The sequence below is a fragment of the Balaenoptera acutorostrata genome, chromosome 12 (assembly GCF_949987535.1).
Source record: "Balaenoptera acutorostrata chromosome 12, mBalAcu1.1, whole genome shotgun sequence".
NCBI classification, from domain to species: domain Eukaryota; kingdom Metazoa; phylum Chordata; class Mammalia; order Artiodactyla; family Balaenopteridae; genus Balaenoptera; species Balaenoptera acutorostrata.
The window spans coordinates 629,073-655,825 of record NC_080075.1 but is presented as its reverse complement, the minus strand read 5'-3'; the positions used below and the strand labels follow the sequence as shown (position 1 = coordinate 655,825).

General features: G+C 56.4%; 1 protein-coding gene across 2 annotated transcripts in view; it reads left to right on the top strand.

Moving 5' to 3' along the window:
* The window catches only part of SH3RF3 (SH3 domain containing ring finger 3), a 215,760-nt gene that overhangs the window by 150,833 nt on the left and 38,174 nt on the right, over positions 1 to 26,753 (top strand). For both annotated transcript variants that reach the window (XM_057558593.1, XM_057558592.1), the window contains 3 exons: positions 5,056 to 5,226; positions 6,681 to 6,934; positions 18,863 to 19,122. In XM_057558593.1, coding sequence (XP_057414576.1) covers positions 5,056 to 5,226; positions 6,681 to 6,934; positions 18,863 to 19,122 — 685 coding nt within the window. The remainder of the gene's footprint in view (positions 1 to 5,055; positions 5,227 to 6,680; positions 6,935 to 18,862; positions 19,123 to 26,753) is intronic.

The window sequence follows — 26,753 nt, the reverse complement described above, 5'->3', positions numbered from 1 at the left end:
GAGTCTGTAGACAATTAACAGCAAGTGAAGATCTTCTACAGGAAAGAGCAAGTAATACGGTGAGTGACGGCTGTTCCCAGCTGGCTGCTGTTCCCACGATGCCAGGCTCGGTGGTCACGGCTGCCACTGCCGGCCGAGGGCACCGGGAAGGGGCCTGACATTCCCCCCGCCTCACATGGGGCTGCGTCTGCCTGGAGGAGGGGTCGCCTCTTCGATGGGCACGAGAGCCCCCTGCTGGCCACCAGGCTGTGGGGAAGAGGCGCTGGGATCCAGACGCTCCCACTCCTGCCTGAAATCAGTACCTTCAGTACCAACCTTGAGTGTGAACGCGCAGAGGCGAACCCCGGGCCTGCTCTGCATGTGACGCAGGACCCCCTGCGTCCTCCGTGGAGGCCTGTGCTGAGCTCAAGGCCTTTGGAAGGAGTGGAAAGGGAGCGTGGGGCCCCCAGGTTCCATGAGGATCGAGGATCGTCCTCCAGTTTTCCCAGGATGGCAGCACGCAGTTCTGGTGGGCGCGGCTGAGGGCATGGGGTGGGAAGGGGTGCAAAGGATGCACCCTACCCTGTGGCCGCACTCGGACCTGGACGGAGTGACCCGGCGCACGGCAGGGACCGCAGAGCTGCAGGCATCGGGCTGGGAGCCGGCTGGTCCCTCCGGGGCGTTTTCTTGAGTCACAACAGGGGAAACAGATGCCACGTTCCCTGGCCAGCGCCGCCCCAGCGCAAGCTGCACGCAGATGTGCGGGCCCCAAGTGCAGGAGAACGCCCGTGGGGAGGGGGGGCAGAGGTGTTCCAGGTGAAGTCAGATTTGTTTACGTTCCACCCCCCAGCCATGCACACTGAGAGGCTGAACTTGAAATACTGAGACCAGAGGAGGGATTATTCCTCAGAGAACAAATTGAAAATAAAGATGAAGGCAGCAAGGGCATTAGTGCCCTGGTGCCACTCAACACAGGCCCCCCACGTGGAGCCCCCACTCCCCGGCCTCGCCCGCCCGGGCCTTTCCCCAGCCTCCCGCAGTGCCCCTCACCCCCGCCAGGTCCCTGGGGCCACGGAACCACCAGCCTGCAGCTCACTGCTGTGTAAACACAGATTCTCCATCTTTTTGAGCCTCAGTGTGCTCAGCTGTGAAATGGGCGGGTAGCCCACCCTCAGAGCTCACGTGGGGCTTGGGCGAGACCATGACTAATGCCAGCTTCCTGCCCTGCACCCTCGTCCTGCCTCGGCCCATGGCACCCGAGGTGGGGTGGGGCTCTGCACGCTGCCCCACGGGTGCAGCTGCCCGTCAACAGCTCCCCGTCAACAAGGTAGGGCAGAGTTCTGACTCTGATGACTTGGAGGAGGAGGACGCCTCGTTTCCCCGGGGCTGAAGGCATCCTTGGAAGTAAGCCCCTCTGCCACGTGTGGTTAGCGCCCGAGGGGTGCCAGAACCAGTATGCATCCAATAAATAAATAGCTGAAACTGGGAAGGAAACCTCGCTTCCCCCGTTAGACTCTGGGCGTCCCACATGAGGAGGCGGGACGCAGAATAGATCCAGTCTGCCTGCAGACTCGCTCAGGACGCGCCTCAGCAGAGTCGGTGGTCCTGGAGGCCGGCGCCCCCGCCCCTGCGGGGCCCACAGTTGGTCCAGGCCGGGCGAGTCGGCTGGGGGTTTCAGCCAGGTGCGCCTCAGTTGCCCGTTTTCTGCCTTTATGACTTCATCAGGAACCGTGGTGTATTTCTCTAAAGTACCAGTGGGATTTTGAAAGAAGCCTCTTCTGATTTAAAGGCTTAATCCAGATGACTTGAGGCCCACGGTTTGAAGAATGCTTATTCTTGTGTGATGGGAAGATGCTGAGAAGTCAACACAGACCTTGTTCCCTAACGGCTTGGGGATCCCAGAATGCTGAGTGAGACCATCAGCTTGTCCCCAGGAACGTTACTCTGTCGTCTGATGGCCGCTCCCCAGATCACAGACACACACACGGCTCGTCGGCTCTTCGCCGAGGTCGCTGACACTCACTTGCTTTGAAAACCTGAGTTGACTCCGCCGTGGAGGTGGGTGCTGGCGGACGCTGCGCCGGGGGTGGGGGGGGCCCGCCCTGGGCAGCTGAGACCCCCGAGCCTCACGCTCGCCACCCGGGGTCTGTCCTCTCCCGGCAGGGACGGCGCCCCCTCCCACAGGAGCCCCTGTATCCACAGCTCCACGCTCCACGGCAGGTGGCCCCTGAAGTCACCCGGTCCCAGGGGCTAGAAGGGTTGGTGGGGGCAAAGAAAGAGGCCACCTGCCGGGCCCTGGTGGAGGGACCCTGACCCACCGGGGCTGCACGCCGGTTGGTATCCGTGTTAAGAGACGCCCTTTCAGCTCCCGTCTGGGCCCCTCGTCCCGCCAGCCCTCCACCTCCCTCTGGACCTAGCGCCCTGTGGACCGACGCCTGTGTCACCCATCCTCTGCTTCTGTTCGCTTCTTCCCTTTCCTTTCTGGAGAGCAGCCCCTCTGCCTTTCCTTCCATCCTCCTAGGAGCACCTCCCAGGGCACCCCCTCCTCCTTCTGGTCCCAGCTGTGCGCTCGGACCCCAGACGAGGAAACTCATAGCCCGCTTCCCCCACTTATCCTCGTAGCCCAGCTTGTCCGGCAGAACTCGGGGCTGGATGAAACCGTTCCCAGTGCACACACACGTACACACAGCACACACACACAAGTACATACATGCACACACATGCACACATACACGTGCAAATACATGAACACATGCACATACACGCACATGCTGATACATACATGCACACATACACATGGACACACGTCCACACACACACCCCTTTTCCTTCAACAGTCTTGATCTTAGTCTCAAAACCAGAGTCCCTATTTTGTTCTTTCCGTAAATGTTGAGTGGGCGTCTGCTTGGTGCAGACACTGCTCTAGACCCCGGGGTGGGGCACGAACAGAACACAAACGTCTCTACCCCGTGGGGAGCGTGCTGTGGGGGAGGGCAGCTGAGAGGGGAGAGCCCCAGGTGGAGGGGGCAGGTGCAAAGGTCCTGAGGCAGGAGTGTGCCTGTGTGTGCCGGGAGCACCTCAGTTTGCTGGGTCCCCTCAGCTGGACAGGCACACGCACCCTCTTCTGGGTGGGTCCCTGGGTTCCCTCAGCAGCAGATGGACGCAGCCGCAGGGCAGCAGGTGGCCACCCGCCAGGATCCCAGCTGAGGACAAAAGATCTGCCCCAGAAGGACAAGCTGCCAGGACTCCTCACGGGAGAAGGGAACCTGCACTCTCCACACACACCCTCCTCGAGGTCGCCCACCCTGCAGTCCCGTGGGACAGGAGCCTGGGAAGAGGGGCCTCAGTCAGCAGGACTTCAGTCCACAGACCAGGGGTTCGAGGGAGGATGCCCAAGTCATGATGCTTGCCCACGTGTCCCCCAGCTTGGCGTCCCCGGCAGCAGAATCAGAAAGACTGTTCTCACACCACCGTAGGGCAGAATGAGGCAGACGAGTGAGATCTGTGTTTCACTTTGTTTCCTTGAGAGCAGGTCTCATCCTTATCGGCTCACAGCCCCCCAGGACCAGCCCAGCGGCCCTCCCCCCATCCTCCCTCCCATCCTGCCCCCCAGTGAGGCAGTCTGGGTGTGAACACAGTTTTCATGGGACTTTGGTTTGTAGTGATTCCTCTTCGCCCTCCAAGAAGCCCCCGAGCAGCACACACGTGCAAGCAGAAGGATGACACCCAGCTCTTTGTTGATCGCCTGGCATCATGTGGCTGGCGTGAATCTTCACCCCAGACAAGGAGGTCCTCCCGATGGGGCCTCGTTCACCCTCCCCGAGGCCCCGAGTCCTTCCTCCTGTCAGATTTGTCTCTAAGACCCAGTCCATCCTCTCACACCCAGTCTCCCTCTCACAGGGGAGCAGGGTAGTGGTGAGGCCAGGCCTTCGCCTGGCGGGGCAGGGGCACCCGAGTGGCGCGGGTTTTGTTTAGTTTATCTCATTTTACTGAATTTTACAGCCGGGACGTCTGTGCTCTGCGGGGCTCTCCGCCTGTTCTAGCCTCTTCCTCCCAAGGCCCCTCTGAGCCAGGAGGCCTCCCTTCTCCTCGCCTGACCCCAGTGAGTTGTGTCCCATCTCTGCGTCACCTGCTAAGAAGGGCCTCCAGGGTCAGGAGGGTGCTCTGGGGGTCGGTGAGCTCCTGTCTCCAGGAGCCCGCCCGGGAGGGGCAGTGTGCCCATCAGGCACGTCCTGGTAGGCGGCCCAGGAGATGACACTTCTTAAAAATGCGGCTTGGGACTTCCCTGTCAGTCCAGTGGTCAGGACTCCGTGCTTCCATTGCAGGAGGCGCGGGTTCGATCCCTGGTCAGGGACCTATGATCCCACATGTTGCGTGGTGCGGCCAAGACATATTTCTTTAAATGCATCTGGTTTCCTGCTGGAGTGAAGGCCCCGCCACTTCTCCTGCCCAGATAGCGTGAGCAGTGTATTTGCCTGAAACCACTCTCTCGTTAGGTCAAACCCACCCGTTCCACAAAGCCCCAAGGTAGCAGAGCACATACAGCTGGTGCCTGAGGGCGCAGCTTCTAAGCCCTAGGCCAGGATTCACACCACTAAATTGTTCCAAAAGGCTTAAAAGAAAAGCAGAATTTCAATTAGTCACAGATCTAAGGAGTCCCTAACTGGGCTGCCTTTTCTTTAAAAGGGCCCCTGAGTCTCTCCCAGCTTAGATGGATGGGTAAGCAGGCAGGTGAGAGGAAATGAGGAAAACCCAGCCTGGGGCTGCGTAGCTCACCGCCGTTTTCCCGAAGGCTTTCTCTTGCCCAGAGCATCAGGCATGGAGCAGAGAGAAGAGAATGAAGCGGTGGGGGGGGGGGGGGTCGCCCAGAGAGCTGGCGCCGCCATCTGGTCTGGCAGGTCCTCCAGGGCCCCGGGCGAGTCGCGTGGCCTCCGTGGGCTCCGCCGGCCGGCTCAGCACAGGGCCTGGGGGCCGTGGCTGCTGGGTCCCCAGGGGAGCTCGGTCCCTTCCCTGCCCGCCCCTCCTGGTAGCTGATCCCGGCTGCGCCCCCTCACCGGCCTGCCTCTCCTGCCGTAGGTACCTGGCGCTCTATGCCTACAAGCCCCAGAAGAGCGACGAGCTGGAGCTGCGCAAGGGCGACACGTACCGCGTGCTGGAGAAGTGTCGGGACGGCTGGTTCAAGGGCACAGCGCTGCGGACGGGGCTCTCGGGCGTGTTCCCGGGGAACTACGTGACGCCCGTCTCCAGGTGAGGCGCGCCCACGAGGAGCAGAGCCGCGCGCGGCAGCTCCACGCGGGGGCGTGCATTCCAGGGCGGGACCTCGTGGGCACGCGGGCATGTGTGAATGCGTGTGCATGTGTGCACGTGTGAGTACAGCGGGGGGGTGTGCGAGAAGCACATGCCATTCACACACGTGAAGGCAAGATTCCATATTCCCAGAAGTTAACCATTATTATTGAGCGGAGCATTATGGATGATTAATTTCTTTTTTTCCTTGTGATTTCCTGTGTTTTACAAATTTACTGATAGTTTTTATAACCTAGGAAAAGCAAGTTTAAAAATTCGCTAGAGATGACCCAGGGTTGTCAGATGTCTCCGTGGAGGGGAGCGTCCACTGCAGGGTGGAACCCTGGATTACCCAGCCCTGGTGCACAGCCCAGGACACGCAGGTCCGCTGGAGACTCACCCCCGGGCCTCTGCTCTCTTTGGAACAAGACTTCCAGGAAGACAACTGAACAATGCCCAAACCTGCCCTGACGCCGGACCGACTCGCACCTTCGAAGCAGCGGGGAGGGGGGCCACGTCACCCACGGTTCCTCCTGGAAAGGCCCACCATTTGTGAGCCCCGTGGCCCCGTGGCCCTGGAGAGGAGGCCCTTCTCCCCACAGCTGCTCCGCAGAGGCTCTGCTTCCCCGGGGCCCTCCCACATGGCCCCGGGCCCCGGCGGCAGTGCCCGCCCTCCGCCACGTGTGGCTCTGGGGTTTCACGACTGAGGTCCTGAGGGGACAGAAGGGACGTTTTCCCAGCTCTTAGACAACTGGAAGGCATTTGATCCCTGAAACTGGACCCCAGGAGCTTCCCAGCCCAGACCGCATGCTCAGAGCTGGTGCACGGCTCAGCGCCGGCACGTGCAGGAGAGACCCTCAGAGCCCGTCTCAGGGTCCTGTGCTCTTTTGTGTTCCTGGGCTGTCGACACCAGCTTCATCTGGAAAGTATGGGGCGAAACTGCAAGTTCCCCGGCGTCCCTGAGGAGCGCAGGGCTTGTCTGCACCCTTTCCTGGAGGCCCCAGAGCCAGGAAGCTGTGTCCAGAGGGAGACGGGTCCTGCTTCCTGCCGCCTGCCGCCTGCCAGATGCGTCCAAGCCCATTCCTTCTGCATGTGTTGGGGACACACAGCTGTTTGTTACACTAAATCAAGGCAGTGGCTCTGGAACAAAATATCTGATTAGCATCATTTCTCTGTTTCTTAGGGTTCTCTTGCTGTTTCTCAAATATTCGCATCGAGAGACCATGCCGTTGTAAAGGGGGCTCTGCTGCCAGCCTGAGCTCTGGGCATTGCATGCCTGCAGGTGTTCTCTTGGTGGTGCTTCAGGATTTGTCCCTGGACCACGTGGCCTCCATCTCTCAGGGCCTTCGTCAATGGCCTGTGTGGTGTGGTTGCATCTGTGCCCTCCCCTGACGTCATTCTGTTTATTTCCTCAGGGTTCCTGTAGGCGGGGCTGGGCCACCCCGGAATAATGCAGTCGGAGGGTCTCCGCTGGCCAAGGGGATGGCCACAACCCTTCACGCAGGCGGTGGGAGTCTGAGTAGCCCGGCCACGGCCCTGAGGCCGGCCCTCCCCCTCACCATGGCCCAGGCTTCAGCCCAGCACCAGGCAGTCTCGCCCGCACTGGGCGGTTGTCTGCGGCACTCAGTTCAGCCAGCGGCCAGCCAAGCCCGGAGCGCCGGCACCCCCGGTACGTAGCAGGCTCCCATGGGCCTCACTCTGCTGGAAAATTTGAGGAGGGTGGTCTCAGGGTCAGAAGTCATGAGCATCCTTTTGGCCCAGGTCTCGAGCAGTCCATGGAGGGGCCCGTCGTAATCATGAACTTGTGCTAATCTTGGGGGATGTGTTGACTTAATCATGTTAGCCTGTTCTGGCAGCTGGAATGGATTAGAGAATTCACAGGTGTTTATACACTTCAGGTAGCCAGAGGACTGGGTTGACCAGTGAGGTTACCTTGGCGCCTCTGGGCACCCTCGTCAGCCGCTGTGGGTCACCTACATCCAAGTGCCAGGTGCTAAAGGGGTCTCCTGATTAGGCAGCACCCCCAGGACAGAGCCGGTAATGAGACAGATCCAGAGGGTCCCTTCCTGAAATGCTTTGAGGGTGGAGGGAGTGATGGCCATTGACTCTTCACCTTCATGCAGCTTCACCAATAGCCAGACTGACCGGAATTCAGGAGAATCCAGGTCGCTCCCAGTGTAGAGTGAGATGACGGAAAGTGTGGGGTGGATCGTGAAGGCGTGAAGAGGGTTTAGCACGTCTTGCTTGGAAGCTTGGCAGTGAGCTAAGAGGAGCTGCTAAGCGTGACTCATGTGATGCTCCTGGGAGCCAGGCCAGTAACTTTCTGACACGTAGAACCAGTAACATTGTCACCGTGCAGTGACAAGGGACCAGAACAGGAGGAGGTACCTCTGAATTTCACTTAAATGACACAGAATTCCTTTTCCCACCCTAACCTTATTCTCAGAAATCATCTCTCTTCTTTTCAAAGTAAGGCTTAAAGGACAAAACATGTGAATTCTTTAGCGCAGTAAAGTACACTGTTTTCTAGACTCTGGCCAGCCAGAGACGGCCCGCTAGGAGTCTCCAGAAAGCATCTCCTCGGTGTGAGAAGCCCAGACAACACTCAGCACAGTGGGGCCACAGTCCCTCCCAGTCGCGGCCGAGGGGCACGAGGGGGGCGGGTGTCCGGGCGCCCCCCGCCCCCCATTGTCGGGGAAGAATTGCTGAGCGCTGGCGGGAAGCCCAGCGTTTCAGAGCGGGCCCTGCTCTCAGCCCCGGGACTGGCCCTCGGGGAGGCGGGGCCGGCGGGGAGGCGGGGGCGGCGGAGAGTGCCTGGCGCGGGGCCTGCTGGGGGCGCTTGTGGCGAGGCTGGGGTGGGGGCTTCGCCGCAGGGGTCGGTCCCAGGCGGAGCCGCCTGTAGCACCCAGGCAGAGGGAAGGGAACAAAGGCGCAGAAGTGGGAGAAGAGCGTCCTTGTCCTCCAGCAGGAGCGGTTCAGCGAGGGCAGCGAGCAGGGCGGGTTGAAGGCCCGAGGGGCAGCAGGGGGCCTGCGCTGGGGCCCCTGCTGCCGGGATGGTGTGCGAGGACGTGCCCCCGGCGGGTGTGGCGCGTGCTCAGCGCAGCCGCCTGTACCGTCCTGTGAGAGGACAGCCCTGGAGCGCGCAGGGCACGGAGTCAACAAGGCACATGTGATTCTTTACCAGCGGTCAGGGCCGAACTCTGGTCCAGGCCGTGGGAACCCCCAGGGCTTTCGAACAAGAGGGTGACGCTTTAGCAGACGTCACCGGGCACAGTAGGCAGGAAGAGTTGGCTTGGGGACTGGCGAGGTGCTGCTGTCCAGGTGAGAGGTGACAGTGGCCTGGCCCCAGGGATGGGGTTGCAGAACTGGGACAAAATAATGAGCTGTTGGGGGGCACAGGGGCCGCATGGAAGAGCTGGGAGGGGCAGGGCTGCAAGTGCAGTTTGCCGGTGTCTGGATTGGCTGCCCTGGAGAACAGCGAAGCCGCCCCCTGACCTAGAGGCGACCAGAGGGGTCTGGTTTACGGGGGAGGGTATGGCCTGTGGCTCTGAGGGGTGTAGTGGGCGCTGGTCCAGCGTGGCCCTGGCAGACCTGGACCAGCCTCCAGATGTGGGGCTCCTGTCTGTGTGTGAATCCCCCCTCGCCACGGTAGGGGGCAGTGCTGCTCGTCCGCGCCTGGCAGGTGAGGTGCTGGCGCCGGCCTGGACTCGGGACAGACATCCTGAACGTGACTCCCTTTCAGAGGACGAAACATGAGGGGCCCCTGGATCCCTGTTGGGGGTGAAGGTGGTGGTGAAACACCCAGCTTTTCAGGGGACCAGGGCGGACTTCCTGTGCCCAGGGCCCGGTCATCCGTGGGTACAGGGTGGACTTCCTGTGCCCAGGGCCCGGTCATCTGTGGGTACAGGGTGGACTTCCTGTGCCCAGGGCCCGGTCATCCGTGGGTACAGGGTGGACTTCCTGTGCCCAGGGCCCGGTCATCCGTGGGTACAGGGTGGACTTCCTGTGCCCAGGGCCCGGTCATCCGTGGGTACAGGGTGGACTTCCTGTGCCCAGGGCCCGGTCATCCGTGGGTACAGGGTGGACTTCCTGTGCCCAGGGCCCGGTCATCCGTGGGTACAGGGTGGACTTCCTGTGCCCAGGGCCCGGTCATCCGTGGGTACAGGGCGGACTTCCTGTGCCCAGGGCCCGGTCATCCGTGGGTACAGGGCGGACTTCCTGTGCCCAGGGCCCGGTCATCCGTGGGTACAGGGCGGACTTCCTGTGCCCAGGGCCCGGTCATCCGTGGGTACAGGGCGGACTTCCTGTGCCCAGGGCCCGGTCATCCGTGGGTACAGGGCGGACTTCCTGTGCCCAGGGCCCGGTCATCCGTGGGTACAGGGTGGACTTCCTGTGCCCAGGGCCCGGTCATCCGTGGGTACAGGGTGGACTTCCTGTGCCCAGGGCCCGGTCATCCGTGGGTACAGGGTGGTCTTCCTGTGCCCAGGGCCCGGTCATCCGTGGGTACAGGGTGGACTTCTGGTGCCTGGTGTTCAGCCTCGTGCTGGGTGGTGTTCCCAAACAGCAGCAATGGGATCTGTACCAAGGAAGCCTCATGGGTGGGCTTGGTACTGCCCTGGTGTAGAGCCTCCAAGACTGACTCTGCCATCTCAGAGACCCTGTAAATGCCTATAGTCCTTCATATATGGATTTTTGTTGTTGTTTTGCTTAAATTAATGAAAAGTAAGGTCTGTTCTTGCAACTGACCTCCGGGGCCCTGGGGAAGAACCAGTTGTCTCTGTCCTAAAAGAGTCTGCAGGAATGTTATCTGTGCCAGACCTCTCGCCCCAGCCGTTACCTTCCAGCTGGCCCTGGCTTAGAGCAGCTGATGGTGTTTATTTCAGCCTCTGGCTACGATGCAGCCGCGGAGCGCCTAGTGATCAAGTGAGCCCGGGAGCTCCCTGACTGCTGCTGCATGACTGGTGAGACGTGCACCCAGATGCTGGTCTCCTGGGCCCTGGGAGCACCTGAGCAGGTTCTGGGCAGCCCGAGTCCCAAGCCAGGTCCCTTCTGCTTGTGAACCTCTCATCCACTCGCCCAGCCCGCCTCACGCACTTCCCCGTGCCTGGTGACCCCGAGAGGTCGGCGTGTGCCTCCAGCATGGCCGCCCTGGCTCTGCACCAGGTGCCCTGCGGTGGCCTTTCCGTGCCCCGCCATTACAGCGCCCTCCCCAATTCAGAGCAGAACGTGACCTGCCCGTCTCATTTATGGAACGGAAGGAGAGCAGAATGAAAGAAATTGGCACAGCCAGGGCAGAACAACACTGCGTCTCTGTCCTCGATCACCATGGTAACCACCATGGGTGACAGGCATGCTCTTCCATCTGTTTAATTTTACGTGTGGGAAGAGCGAGGCGCAGGATGGTTTAACGGCTTCCCCGGCGCGTTCCAGCCCAGGGCTTGTCCGCATGCTTGTGCTGCCACAGCCAGGCTACGGGAGGCTCCCCCCCATCATTTCAGTAATTAAATGCCACGGAGTTCCCACGGCACTTTCCACTTCACTCTGCATCTAGAGGGCGAGAACACACTGCTGACAGCACAGGCAGTGGATTGCTCACTGCAGAGATTGCCCGTTTCCGCAAACCCCAGCCCAGGCACCTGAGAGGCCCTCATCAGTGTTCTCAGCCCGAGCCAAAGTCAGGCAGTTGAACAAAGGCCCGATTGCCCCGGCCATGGCACTGGAGGGCAAGAGCCCTGTACGGCCATTCGCTCATCAGCAAAAAGCGCTGGAAGAGAGCTGGGTACCTGGGGCCTCTGCCGGGGTCCAGACATACAGAGAAGAACCAGAAACCCGTTTCTACCCCCACTCAGAGAGGAGGACGAGGAGACACACGCTTACAGTGGAATTTGAAAAGCACTGGGGTGGAGGCCTGGGGGGTACTAAGGTGCACGGAGTGGGAGGGGTACCTCACTCAGACCAGGGAGGAAAGTGGGAGCGGCTGCAGAGGGGCCTGTGAACCGTCTTCGAGAGGTGATGCCGCCTTGCTTCCTAAAGGACTGATAGGAAGTATGTGGGCTGACAAAGCAGAAAGGGAGTCCAGCAGGGGGATGAGCGGGCGGAAGGGTGGGGAGGAGAGAGACTGTGGTTTCTACGTGGGGTGACTTTATCTAATTGGATGTGACTGAGCCAGAGGTAGGAAGGAGAAGCTGGGTGTTGGTGACGTTTCCCTGCCGAGGCAAAGTTTACTTTTGGTCTTAAAGCGGCAGAGCTGAGCGTGCAGTGGTGGAGTGAGGTGGAACGCGGGAGGGGCTCACAGCCAGCTGAGGGCTGGGGCCTGAGGACCCAAAGGGGCCCAGTGCGGGAGGGAGCAGGGCAGGACAGCTCTTCCACTGTGTCCGGGAACCTCAGTTTTTATCCTGAGGGCAGCAGGGCTCCTGAAGGGTTTTAAATAATAGATGTAACCAGATTTTTGTATCCAAAGGATAAAACTAGATTTCTGCTTACGGCTAAGATAAAGTAATGAGGTCAGGATTTACCCTTCCACCAGAACAACTGAAAAAACAGACAAATATATAACACAGTGGTTTGTGAGACACTAGATACTAGAAAACTAAGGACAGTGACCCACGGTAGATGAGAGCAAAGAGGAGGATCCCAGCTCGCTGCCTGGAGAGAAGGCCAGGCGTTGGCATGGGGAGGGTCGCGAAGGTGAGCCCAGCAGGTGCCCTGGAGGGGGCGGTGCGGAGATGAGGGTCTGGGTGACCGAGCCCCAGTGGGGAGGGATCTGCACAGAGAGAAAAGCCCAGCGGGTACACAGCATCCCTGGACCAGGACGCTGAGGACTAATAGGCAGGTGTGTGTGAGGAATGCATGGAGCCAGGAGCACAGTGACAGGAAGGGTCCTCACTCTCAGTGTCCGCAGATACGCAGCTGGAAGGCGCCTGTTCCCGCCAGCCGCCTCCCAGGGCACAGGGCCGTCCGTGCAGAGGGGCCTCGCCTGGTAGTGGCAGCACCGCTCTCGTCCCACCTGTGTCTGATGGCAGTAAAGAAGCACTGGGCGTGGGGAGGAGCAGGAAAACATGCCCCACAGTGACGAGATCAACCAACCAGTCAATCAAAGCTGACTCAGAACTGACACAGATGTTTGAATTAGCGGACAAAGATATTAAAACAGATGTTATAATTGCATTCAGTATGCTCAGAAAGGTAAGTAGAAACATGGAAGATACGTTAAAGACCAAAATCAAACTTTAAGAAATAACTACACTGTGTGAGATCAAGAATACACTGGATGGCATTAATGGCAGGTTAGACGTTGCTAAGAAAATATTAGTGAACTTGAAGATATAGTGATAGAAACTATGAAAAGTGAAACAGAGATAAAAGAGAATTTTTTAAAACTAAAAGAGCATCAGTGAGCAATGGGGCAACTTCAAGTGGCCAAATATATTTTTAACTGGAGTCCCCAAACTAAAGGGGAAAAGGGTGGGACAGAAAAATTATTTGAAGAAATAATGACCAAAATTGTTCTAAATTTGATGAAAACTGTAAACTCACAGATCAGTGACAGTTGGCGAATCCCAAGCACAAGGAACATGGAGGAAACTACACCAAGGCAAATTATCATCAAATCGTTCACAATCTGTGATGAAGAAAACCTTAGAAGTAGCAAGAGAAAAAAACACATGTGAAGTAGGAAAAAATAAGGATGAAGGTAGATTTCTTGTCAGGAATACTGCAAGTGAGAAGACAGTAGGAAACTAAATAAATCCTGAAAGAAATGAATCTGTCAAGTTAGGATTCTATACGCAGTAAAAGTACCTTTCATAAATGAAAGCGGGACTTCCCTGGTGGTCCAGTGGTTAAGAATCTGCCTTCCAATACAGGGGACACGGGTTCGATCCCTGGTTAGGGAACTAAGATCCCACACGCCGAGGGGCAACTAAGCCTGTGTGCCACAACTAGAGAAGCCTGCATGCCGTAACGAAGACCCAGTGCAGCCAAAAAAATAAATAAATAAATAAATGAAAGCAAAATAAAGAATCATTCAGACACAGTAAAGCTAAAAGATTTCATCACCAATGGACCCACACTATGAAAAATGTTGAACAACGTTCTTTAGGAAGAAGGGAAATGACACCAGTTGGAAATGGGAATCTATGCAAAGGAATGAGGAGAACTAGAAATGGTAACTACATGGATAAATGCATAAGATTTTTTCCTTACTATTTAAAAATCTTTAAAACTGACTGTTTAAACAAAAATAGAAATAGTGCAGTTTGGGATTAAAAATGTGTATAAAAGTAAAGTATGTGATGGCAGATGCACAGAGGGTGGGAGGGGAGGCCCAGAAGCACCGTGCACATTGTCGGGAGTCTTGAGTCTGTTCGTGTGCTGTGTGAGGACGTGTAGGTAGGTGACCATAAACTAGAGACGCAGGCAACCGCTAAACGTCAAAGCAAAGAGTTTCAGCAAACAGGCTAACAGAGGCGATAAAATAGAATCACAGAAACTTCCATTAATCCAAAAGAAGGTGTAAAAAGAGGGGAACGGGAACAAAGCACATGGGTCACATAGAAAACTTGTAGTAAAATGTAGGTTTATACCTAATCATATAAATAATCACATTAAATACAAATCATCTGAAGTAGAATTCAGAGATTGTTATGGAAAAAAAAAAAAGACAAGACCCAACCATATGCTGTGAACAGAAAACAGATTTTAATACTTTAAATATAAAACCATAAATCAGTTAAAATTAGAAGGACACACAGTTGATCCCGTTATTCGCAGTCTCTGTGGTTTTATGGTGTTCTGTAAGGTTTCCATGAGCACTGAATTAGTGAATACTGAGCTGTGGCCCCTAAGTGAGATGTGTGCGTCTCACACAGACTACAGTCTTAAATACTAAAAACAACCCATCCGGGTAGATTCTATTTTCTTTCTTTTACAAAAGAGAAAATGAGGTTCAGAAGTATTAAGTGACTTGCCTGAGGCTGCCTGACTAACAGGTGACGGAGTCAGGATCCAAATTGATTCAGAATTGATAAACCTCTAGACAGATGGATAAAGAATAAAGAGAGATACACAAGTTATCAATACCATGGATAATAAAACTGACATCACTTCAGATTCTACAGAATGATAAGGGATTATTATTTTTAAAAACTTTATGCCAATAAACTCAACAAATTAGACAAAATGGATATATTTCTTAAAAGACACAATTTGATAACTTAAGGTGAACTAAAAAACCTGGATAGACCTCTATTTATTAAAGAAATTGAATTAGTTTAAAACCTTTCACAAAGAAAACTCCAGGCCTAAGTGGCTTCATTGATGAATTATACCTATTGGTTAAGGAAGGAATTATAACAATTCTACGGAAACTCTTCCAGAAAATTGAAAAGAAGAGAGAATGCTTCCTAACTCTTTCTATGAAGCCAGCATTACCCTCATAACAAAACCAGACAAAGACATTAAAAAGTAAAACTACAGACCAATATCACTCAAAACATAGGTGTAAAAGTTCTCAGCAAAATTTTAGCAAGTAAAATACAGAGATAAGTAAAAAGGATAATACATCATGATCAAGTAGAGTTTATCCCAGGAACTTAAGGTTTGATTAATGTTTGACAGTCAATACAATTCAATGTATTAACAAACTCAAAAATGAACATAATATCATTTCAGTAGATGTGGAAAAAAATTTTGACAAAATCCAACATAAATTAGAGTAGGATTCAGAACAAAGATGTGCATCAAATGACTCAAGTTTTTTTGCTGCGCTGTGCACGTCTGCATATAAAAACTCTCAGAAAATGAGAAAAGAGAAGTGAGCTTCTCAGCCTGATAAAGGGTATATGTGAAAACCCACAGCTAACCTCAGACTTAATGGTGAGAAACTAAAAGCTGGGACTTCCCCGGTGGCACAATGATTAAGAATCCACCTGCCAATGCAGGGGACACCGGTTTGAGCCCTGGTCTGGGAAGATCCCCCATGCCGCCGCAGAGCAACTAAGCCCATGCGCCACAACTACTGAAGCCCGCGCACCTAGAGCCTGTGCTCTGCAACAAGAGAAGCCACCACTCGCCGCAGCTAGAGGAAGCCTGGATGCAGCAACGAGGACCCAACACAGCCAAAAATAAATAAAATTAATTTAAAAAAACAAAAACTGAAAGCTTTCCCCAGGGTCAGCGTCAAGGTAGGGATGTCCACTCTTACCAGTTCTATTCAACATTGTGCTGTTAAGTTCTAGCCAGAACAGTTAGTCAAGGCAGAGGAAGAAGAGGTATGGAGATGGGAAAGGAAAGAGTAAGACCATCTGTGTTTGCAGATGACGTGATCTTGTACATAGAGAACCGTAAGGAATTCACAGTCACACACACACAGACACAGACAAAGATTTTTTTAGAGACAATAAATTAGTTTCAGCAAGGTTACAGGATACAAGATCAATATACAAAAGTCAGTTTTGTTTCTCTACACCAGCAATGAATAATTGGAAATTGACATTTAAAAAATGATACCAATTTTAATAGAATCAAAAATATAAATTACTTAGGAATAAATCTGACAAAAGATGAGTAAGACCAGCACAATGAACACTCCAAAATATTGCAAGTTAAAGAAAGAAAGAAGTCTTAAATAAGTAGAGAGGTATACTTTATTCAGGAGTGAGAAAACAGTATTGTTAAGGTGTTTATTCGCCAAAAACTGACCTATAGCTTCAATAGAATACCAATCAAGATCTCACCCAACTTTTTGGTAGAAATTGACAGTCTGGTTCCCAGATTCATACAAGCATGCAGAGGACCTAGAATAGTTAAAACAACCTTGAAAAGAAAAAGTTGGAAAGCTAACACTGATTTCAAGACATATTAAAAAGCCACAGTGATCAGTGTGATATTGGTGTGAAGAGAAATGGCTAGATCAATAGATACTTTTTCTGAAAACAGAAAAGTGTCCATTAAGTTTGGTGACAGGGGAGTCATAATTGATCTTGTCCAGATACATTTGATGGAATGATGGGGTGAGAAACCGTATTTCAGGAGACAGAAGTGAGTCGAGGACTCCTGGAAGCCTGGAAGAGTGATTCATGTGGAAATCCCACCCCCTTCTGCTGTGAACACAGAGAGGTTGGTTGGTTTTTGATGCTTAAAGAAGCAACTCTGGATGTAAACAGATGGGACACGAGAGGGTTGATATGCTGGCCTCCTGGGTTCCGGGATGAAGCAGGTGGTGGTGGCTTTCCCCTCCTGCAGGAGAACACGGACAGGCAGCCCCTGGAGGGCGTCAGGGATGCAAGCCAGGTGCACTGGTCTAAGGGCTGCGCCCCCTCCTGGGATTGGTCGGTACGGAGCCCCTGCCTGGGATGAGGGAGGGAATGGAGCCCCACCTGGACTTGGAGCTGAGTCTGGCTCTGGCCTGAGGGCTAGATCTGCACCTTTCCTGCAGGACCGGACTCAAGCCACCCGATTACACCTGGTTCTGAGGGGAGGTCCCAGAGGCCAGGCAGAAGCAGCAACAAAACTGCAGGAGGGGATAAAAGAGGGAAACAGGGCAGCGAGACACTCACGCTCAGGGCAAGCCTGCACTCAGCTCGTGGGAAAGTGCTGCATCACAGAAGCCAGCAGCCTGAAGAACGGGCAGGAGAACCGAAGAAGGCTTTGAAATCGGCACATTTCAGCTCCTCCAAGAGGAAGAAGAAGGAATAATGTCCATCCCACAAAAGGAAGAAAAAATAGTATTATGAAGAAGAAAAGTAAAACAGCAGGTAGATGGATGTGAATCAGAAACCACTGGATAGGACAGAAGCAACTTGAAACTTTGGAAAGGAAACATATTTAAATACGAAACCTCTGTGGGTGACACATGCTCTGGACTGGACACAGCTGAGATGGACTTGGCCACACCGGGAGCCCCGCAGAGGAGCTTGTCCAGAGATGGAGCAGAGGCGAAACGAGAAGAAAGTACACACGGGGTGGACGCCGAGCTCCAGATGACTTCTAACACGACTTTCAGAAGCAGAGAGCAGAGGCCGGGAGAGAGAATCCTCGAGGATGATCACGGCAGGGTCCCCCAGATGGAAGATGGGCCCTCGTGTGAGGCGGAATCACAGACATAAACGCAAACCCAAACTCGCCATAACCGTCAAGCCTCAGAGGACGAGCAGACACCAAACACAGGCCCATCAGAGAGTCGAGGGAAAAGGAAGGAAGGGCCATGTGGACACTGTTCCGAGCACCTAGGGGCCAAGGCAGCAGGAAAGGAGGTGCCGGTAGAGAGGAGGGGGTATGGGAGGAGGGCCTCGGGCTGGTTAGTCAGTTATAGGAGGGGCGGAGTTGAGGACAGGAGAGATGGGGTGTGGCAGGTGTCAGTGAGGGTGAAGGGTCGCCCCGTGGGACCCTGCACCCTGGAGGCTGAGGGGCTGGGTCTGGACAGAGGTTGCCCTGACGCTGGGGGAGTCTCCAGCGTCCGTTCCATCCATGAAGTGGGAAGTGATAGCCTGAGAGTAAGGAAAGGACAGAGTGGGCGATAAGGTAGGTCATTTACTCATTCACCTGCTCTCTTTAAAGCACCACTGGACCTTGGTCCTGGGAGGCAGAGTGGACCTGTGCGGGGTAGCGGGATCTGGGGGCTCCAGAGCTACTGAAACAACGGGATAGAGAGGAGAGGAGGGGCAGAGACTGGGAGTAATGGCGTGGCCACGCTCGTCCTCAGACAGCCCACGTCTGCTTTGACGTCACTGACCAGCAGGCCCAGCAGGGCGACGGGTCGGCCGCGTGTGTCTGGGTCCTGCCGGGCGGGTGAGGTTGAGGGTGAATTGTACCGAAGGCCTGTGGATTCCGAGCCTGCCACAGGCCTGTGTTGTGAGCCATGCCTCTCTCTCATGGAGTGTTGTTTTCTTCTCCAACCATTCAGTTCTGGGAAATCTGTAGAGATGTTTTAGCCAGGGTTCTCCTTTCTCAAAGACTTGTTCATTCCGAATGAATTTTATTAAGCACCTACTACGTGCCGGGCACTGTTCCAGCTGTTTGGAATACATTAGTGAATTAGACACGAAAGTCCCACCCGTGGAGCTCACGCTGGAGTGGGGAGACGGACGGTGAGCAATCGGTCCGTGGATCCTCACACAACCGCCCCCGCTCGGCCAGCTCGAGCAGCGGGCGTGGCGGCCGAGGGCTGGGCCGCTCCACTTGCGGGTGGAGGCCGACCGGGGCCGCGCTGTCCATAGGGGTCCTCTCACGCGCAGCGGTGCCCGGCAGCCCAGGGCCTCCCCGGGCCTCTTCCGGGCTCCTGCAGGGATTCAGGTCTACGAAGGGCCGAACGGGGTGGTTCTGAAACCCTCCCGAGCGTACTGGTTCCTTAGAGCAGAGAACACCAGTTCAAAGACGGGAGAAACTGGGAAGGGCCCCGTTTGCGGCAGCCTCAGAGGCCGCCTCCCGGCTCCTGGTGCGGCGGGGGCGGCCGGCTGCCCAGAGGCCTCCTTGCCCCGCCTGCGGCTGCCGCTGGGGCTGGAGACTCAGCAGAGGTGCGGGTGGAGGGCGGGCCGCGGCCCCCACGCTGCCGGCTGCAGACTCACCTCCCCCTGCTCTCTCCGCCCCTCTCTCCCAGCTGCCCACCCGGCCCAGGCCCAGGGCCGGCCCACCGCCGCGGTGTCACCCCTGTGCGCCCAGAGCCTGCCCGCCGTGGGGTCCCCGCAGCACAGCCCCCGGCCAGCCATCCCGCTCACGTCGGCAGCCTCGGCCGTCACTCCTCCCAACGTCAGCGCCGTCCACCTCAACGGGGAGGCCGGAGCGGGCCCTGCGGGCGGCCGGTCGGCACCCAGCCCCACCAGCGCAGGAGGTAGACCCGACGAGAGGAGAAGCGAAAGGGTAAGTGGCCCACCCTGGGCGGCCCGGGCCCGGCTGGTTGTCCCTCTTGGGTATCAGACGCCAATCTCGTTTTGTAAATTAAGGCTCACGTGTGGGCACCGGGCGCGTGACACAGAGGGAGGCCAAGCCAGCAAAGCGGTGGCGCTCCGGTGGCCGCGGGTTCGGGGAGGGCTGACCAGAGCCCAGCTGGTTTTCTCGCACATGAGAAAAAGTGCCCCCTCAAGATGCTTCGTTCCTCCTGTTGCAAAGTTATTGTAAACTACTTACTTTGCTGGGATTAGACACCTTCTGCCAAGTGCCAGGGCCTCTAAGAACAAATCCACGGATCTACTCACGTGCCATGTGAGCAGGGCCTTCTCCCTCAGTGTGCTGTCCTCGTGCAGCACAACCCGCTCAGCCACGGGGCAGCAGCCAGAGGAGGAGGCCAGCCTCCCAGTGGGTGTGGATGGCGTTTCAGCTCTTCTTTAGCAGTGAAGGAAGTTGGGCTGATTTCAGAAAGAAATCAGAGTCCAGGGAGCTTGCCTCCATTGCCACCAGCTAGACCTCAGGTGAGCCAGCACGAGAGTCCAGATTTCTAAGTCAGTGCTGTCCCATGAAACCATAATTCAAGCCACGTATGTAACTTACAGTCTTCCAGTAAGTCACATTTTTGAAAGTTAAAACAATTTAAAAATAAGATAAAACATAGAGTTTGTTTTAGCGGTATACTCTATTAGACCGAATATCCAGAAACGTTGTCATTTCACCATACGATCTGTATAAAAAATTGTTGATGAGCTGTTTTGCCTCTTTCACATCCAAAGCCAGTGAGACGTGTCGGGTGGTCAGGCCTCAGAGCTGCCTGGGCTGTGCTGGAGAGTGGGCTGGGTCCCCGGCAGGGGCCACTCCCTTTATTGGCCTTGTTCTCGAAGCGGCTTGTTCTCACTGTCTCTTGGCTTTGCCACGGTCTGTGGATGTTTTCAAACCTCTCACTGTAAAGCCAGCCTTTGATTAGAGTGTGCCCCTCGACCTAGATGGCAGCCTCTCCTCTCCCTCGGGGACAGTACCCAATCCAGATGGCTCAGGCTATCTGCCTGGGACCCCAGAGGCACACCCACCCCTCACCACCCCGTGCTCTCGGGGCCCAGGCACCTCGCAGAGATGCTCAGGCCTCCTCACCGCCTGTCCCCTGGTCCAGAGGGATGCTCTCCCCACGCTCCCTGGAGAAGGAGAGGCCTCCGTCTCGGCCATGACGGCTGCCTCCTCCTGAGACCGGCAGGTGCCTGGGCATGAAGGGACTCTTTGCTCTGTGTTTTGCGTCCACGTCTGCTTGAAGATCACCCGTCGTGGTCCACTTCTCCCACCTCGCTGCCTGGGCGGGAGACGTAGCCAGGTCTCCCCAGGAGGGTGGGTGGTCCCACCCTCTCACTTGGACGACCTTCCTGAAGACAAGCTCCCTGGGGCCTCTGACTCAGAAAGGGAAGAGCCGTGGTAGCTCCGTGACCGATTCTGGTTCTTGGCCGCAAGTTCCCTCCTTCTAGTTTGTGAACAAGTTACCCCCTTCTAGTTTGTGAAAGAGACGGGGCTGCTGCCTGAGCGGGGTCGGGTGTTTGGGGGCCTCGTGGGGAGTGATACCCCTCCGCCCTCCTCCGTGGTCGCTGGCTCCGCTCTTAGGGGCGCTTGGCTTCGCTCGAGGCCCACGCTCCGCCAGCAGCTCCCGCCTAACAAGGAACGGCCGCGTCACCTCAGCTCAGGCGGCTCGGGTCGGCCAGGCAGCAGCCCGTGCCAGCCGAGCTGGGAGTGTGGGGTTCCCGCTGCGCTCCCGGCAGAGGTGACGTGGATCTGGTGGCAGGAAGTGGGCAGGTGTCCGCAGGGGCAACCGTGACCGGCAGCGTCAAAGCCGGGAGACAAGCACGTCGTCTGTGTGGCTTGCTTTTCTCACTTCTCAGACACAGCGAGAAGAAGCACCGGTCTGAAAAGGCACCTGTGGGTGTTTTCCCTCCTGCACCCCCAGTTGAATTTTTCCCAATTTAGAGTGAAGCGCAAAGCGCCGCAGCTGCCGTTTCTGGCAGCAGGGCTGGCGGCGGCCGTTGGAGGGAACTCGGGGCGAGCTGGGCGCCAGGGGCCTGTCCGCGGGGCCCTGGGCTGACCCTGCCCCTCTGAGACCAGAGCCGCAGATTGCACCCCCTGAGAGTGCGGCGGGCTGCTTCCCGTCTATCCCTGGGTGAGCCCATCGTAGGTGCACACGTGTTTAATTACGGCAAAAGGCTTTATTAAGGTAATCGGCGGTATTCTCCAGGCTGTTTCTGTTACTGAATTTTCCTCAGGAAAAGGCAGTGAGTTCCACCCGCACCGTCCGCAGGGACCCGAACCTCAGCGCCCGCGTTCCCAGTGCTGAGCTCCGCTGCAATTCCATCCGGCCCTCCAAGCGCGGTGGCCCAGCATGTGGAGGTGCTGCTGGCCATCCCTGGCAGGCGGGCATCGCTAGCTGTGCCCCTGGGGGTCGGGCCTGTCAGCCCTGCTCCAGGCGGGCCCTGCACGTGGGCCCTGCTCAGCCCCCGGGGGTGGGGGTGAGAGAGACTCACGTGCTGGCAGGAGGGCCCTGAGCCAGCGTGTGTACCCCCCAGCCGCTCTCCCAGCGCTCTTCCCGCCCGCCGGCCTGGTCGCACCCGCTCCCTGCAGGGCCTGCCCTGCGGCCAGGCCGCCGGCACAGAGCAGCTCCACGGCCCTGCAGCCCACAGGGATGAGGACCAGGAATGCAGGGCGGAGTGTGGAGCCGGGGGGCCTGGGTGGGCTGGTTCTGATCCAGCACCGGAGACTCTCCCAGAACCTGGGTCCCTTGGCCCGGCCAGGCATCTGTTCTGCTTGGGGATGGGTCTGCCTGGGGTGGCCCTGGATGGGAGGGGCCGGTGCTTCCGAGGAGACCTGGAAGTACGTGTACTTCGAAGCTGCCAGTCTGAAGCAGACCCTCGGTGCAGCCATCGAGTGCGGGATCCCCCAGCCCCCATGGGTGGAAGGATTAGAGGCCTCCAGGGCGTGGGGAAGACCCCAGGAGTGGAGACAGGGAGGTTTCGTCTTCGGAAGGTGCAGCAGGTGGGAGTCATATCTTCCCGTTGAAGGACTTGGATCTAGTGCTTCTGAAGGAGGGATCCTACTTTTGGGGTCATCTTTGTGGCACCCAGAAATCGCAGAGCAGGAACCAGATCTTGGAAGCCTTTTAAGAAGGTGCTCTGTAGGATTTCAGTTAACCCTTTTGCACTTAGAAAATCTATTTTGTGCTTGGAACAACTACCAGATTTCACCTCTCATGTCCGTCAGCGGCTGTTTCCTGTCTTTGAGGTTTTATGAGCACATTAGCACCAGGTGGCGGGGATCCTTATCCCTCGGGGTGACTCCAGGGAAAGTCATCAGAAAGGGGAGTCCTGGGCCCCCAGGAAGGTGGAAGCATCTCGCGGTCGCCCTGCAGCCGAGAGCATCTGGCGCTAGAGCCCTCCTGGCCGGCCAGCTGGACTCACTCCCCACTCACTTGTCTGTTTGTCACACGGCGGGCGCCAGGCCAGGCAGAGCGCTGGGCACTGGGCCGACGGCGAGGGGGCAGGCGGAGTCCAGGACGGGCACGTGGACTCGGCAGGCCTGAGGACGGGGAGCAGGGGCGCCTTGGGACTGGGAGGCCTCCTGGGAGCTGTAGCCGAGCGAGGGCCAGAGGAGGCGGCCTGAAGGGGGCGAGCCCAAGAGCCACTGGGGGGGCGGCAGGCGGCTCAGGTCAGCGCGGCTGCCCGGCTGGAGTTGTCGGGGGCCAGGCCTGACCGAGGACCCTCACCGCCCCCTCCGCCCCTGCGCCCTCACCTTCCCGCTGACCTCACGCTGGGGCCTGGCTCTGGCCGCGCTCTCCGTGGCACCAGCGTGCTGAGGGTCTTCCTTGTGGCCCCGAGTCTGAAGCAACCCATCATGCGTTACGAAACCAGCTTAGTGGGCTTGGACCAGCGTGCTTTTAGACAGAGTAGGACACGCAGCAGGAGGTCGGCAGGTCCAGCACACAGGAGGGGTCTGCGTATTTGGGGGCGTCTGTTGTTTTGTGCTCAGTCCTGATTTAAAACTTATTTCAGATAGTCTCAGGGCTCTGACTGGCAGATCCTGGAGGCTGCTGAGTGCATAGAAGGCCTGGTGACATTTGTTGACTGACGAGTGTCAGAAAAACTGCTGCCAGGAGAGTTTCACTCACGTGACTTGTGGGAAGTTCTTTACTTTATGGGTCAGAAGAAAGTTAACTTTCTGCTGATGGATGAGCGAGTTTCCGTTTCGCAAAGCAATAGCGTGTTGGAACTGGAAAGAGCCTCTAAAGATGTTTGCATTAAAATGTTCATTTTTGGTGATCCTCCTGAGGCTCAGAGGTGCTGGCACTTGCCTGGGGTCACAGAGCGTTGGCAGTGGAGCCAGCCTAACTCTGGTCTCAGTGCCGTCTGGGATCCAGGGCGCTGACTTTGGTGGCCCCCCCATCCCCATGAGGCCGTGACCTCCGGTGTTTTTGTCTCGTCCAGGAGTTGAGGGGTGAGAAGTCCAGGGTAACTGCTGGCAGGAGGCCCTGAGGTCAGCCCAGGAAAGGGGCCTGTGAGCTGGGCTGTCTGCCTTCTGGTTCCGCACGACTCGAGTGCAGCTGTAGGGGGCCCCACAGTAGTGAACCGCTCAACCGAGCCCACTCACGAGGTGTGGCCTTTGTGGCTACGTCTCTGGGGGACGGGTTGGGGCTGACAGCCAGGACAGCAGCAGGCGGGCCTGCCTGCCGTCGGGACCTCGTGGAAATGGGAGTGCAGGGGAACGGTCCTTTATTAACCACACCCCCCGATTCAAAGTGTGGTATATACCATGGGAGGGTTACAATGATACATTTAGTGAAAACTCAGGACTGTGCAATCTGAAGAAATCTTGCAGATGAAGCTCTTAGAACAACCAGGCAGCTTTCCCTAAAGCGAAGAACCACTGGTTTGTGAATTGGTTTCCCCCACTGAGCCTCACGGCACTAAGCAAGCCGTTGCCTGTGCTGTTCCTAACATGTGGACTGGGAGGGGGCTGCCGTCGCTCTGTAACCAATATATCAGTCGCTGCCAGCGTGTTTCCAGCTTTGAGGCAGGCAGTGCCTTCCCGCCTCACACGCTGGCTGCGGGGGTGGGGGAGGCGTCCTGCAGACCTTAAACCCGGGGGGAGTGGGCCGGGTCTGACCGCAGCAGGACTGGAGTCCACTGCAGGCCCCGTCCTCACACTGATCTCCTTGGGGAGGACAGGCCCAAACACGGGGAGCCCCGCGATCAGTGCTGCGCCTCAGGTGTGGCCGCAGTGGAATCAGATTACGCGCGAAGCTCCGCTGAGCCCACGGCCCAGGTGGCACGTGCTCAAGGGCTTTGGGAACCCCGTCCGCTTCATGAATGAGTCGCTGAGAAGTCTGGCCGTCATCCGGTCAGCTGTGGCCGATGGAAGCCTGCGTCCTCCCGGGGACACGCGTGCTGGGCAGCCTGCTCCGGCGCTGGGGTTGGCGCCCTGGCGGGGCAGAGGGCCCTTTGCTGAATGCCCTGGGCCGCTGGAGCCCCGGTGACTTCAGGCCTTCCCCTCGACTCCCTGTGGCTGGACTGCCCTCTGTGGGAGGAGGAGAGCTGGCATGTGGTGGATGAGTCATCTTCAGGCAGAAAATGAGCCCATCCTGAAAGCACGAATCCCAGCTGTCCAAACAGCAACATCAGAGGTTTTACAGGCGACTTATTTTTGGAGGGGATATGCCACTGGAGCGTCCCTCCCTGTGACAAGGGCACAGGCCCTGAGTGGGACAGGATGGGGCCTCCTGGGTCAGCAGAGAACTCAGAGGCAGCCCGGGACCTTCTCCTTTGCTCTCTCCCAGGAAGGCCTGGCCACCCCCAGTTCTCCTTTTACTGCCCCTGGACTTTGTCCTGGGCTGAGACTCAATCCAGCTACTTCTGGGTCTCAGCTTGGCGTGGTGCTGGTGAGCCTTTCAGGGCACAGATGTGCCCATGAGGGCCCAAGGTCAGGCATCTAGTAACCACTGGGCGTAAAGCCAGGCCCTGTTGGCCAGTGAGGGCCCACACCCTCTCCTCTGCCCTGTTGGGCAGCTTCTCCTTCTGGGTGTCCAGGTGTTCAGGGTACAGCGGAGGATGGGGGAGGAAGCAGGAGCCAAAACTACTGCACAACCAGTGAAACCTGAATTTGGAGAAAGAAGGCACAAGTGGATGAATGAGTATGGCAGTGAGGCTGGGGTGAGGCAGCCTGCTGTGAGGACTCAGGCGAGCTTCCTCTGCCGCGGTTTCCCCATCAGTAAGACGGCACGATGGCATCTCCCACCCTGGGGTTTGGAGGGGGGAAGTGAGTTAATCTCATACATGCTTAGCACAGGTAGTTGGACAAAACTATTGGAGATCATTCTTAGGAATTTGATAGTTCATTGAAGGCCAGATCCCATAAGAATTGTGGGGTAGATACAGAGGTAAAACTTGTATCCCCAAGGCTTCTAAGGAAAAATTAAGAGGGGATTTGATTTTGCAGTTTCAGAAGAAGGACACTTAATGTTGCCAAATCGAGACACGTAGGCTACTCGAGATGAAGCCAGATTAGTTGGCATTCTGTTTGTGAAATGGTACATGTTCATCTCCTCACTGGAGGCTCCATTTCCTGTGTCCACCAAGAAACACGGGTAGAAAGGGTTTTTTTTAAGTTGTCAGTTTCACACCTGACATTTAGCATGAAGGATGGATGGCGCCCAAGAGAACTATTCCAGTCAGAAATTGGGTTTCTGCTGCAAAACAATAAACCAAAATTCATTTTTAAAATAGCAATAAACTCTAGAAATGGAAAAGAATTGTGAATCACCTGTAATAGCCGTTCTGTAGCTCTCCCCAGAGGGCAGAAGTTGCTGTAACTAATCAGAATGGGGGGTGGATTTCACACCTGGACACCCAGGGCAGCCACGAGAGCTCGCTGGTGGTGTGGAAGGTGGACATCCGGTGTGTCCGAGTGGCCACGGGTGATCCCACCTCAGGTTGGATTCTCTTGTGCGGAATTCCACCACTGGTGCCGCCTTCCGTGATCACTGTGTCCTCATAAAGACGTGGGAGATTTTTTTCCAGTCTGTCATGCAGATTGAGTCAGCTCTAGAGTGCAGGCTGCGTAGTTGTGGCGCACGGGCTCAGTTGCTCCACGGCATGTGGCATCTTCCTGGACCAGGGCTCGAATCCGTGTCCCCTGCATTGGCAGGCGGATTCTCAACCACTGCGCCATCAGGGAGGTCCTCACGTCCTCACTTTTTATCACCTTAAACAAATCCCAAAGATTTCAGCTTGTTTAATAGTAAGATGGGAATAACGTCTTCTGCTAACGACTAAAAAATTAATTATTGGTTTGTTCAGTCAGAGTTCTGCAGAGAAGCAGAACCAATAGGAGAGAGAGGTGTAGGTGGAAATACTCATCTGGGGGCCTGGCTCTAACGACGATTGGGGAGGCTGGAAGCTGAGACCTTGGGGCCGACAGGCTGGGACGTAGGCTGGAGTTGACACACCGTCTCAAGGCAGAAGGTCTTCCCTAGGAAACCTCGCTTGCCCTCCAGGCCCTCGACCGCTGACACCGGCCACCCAGACCATCGAGGCGCATGCTCT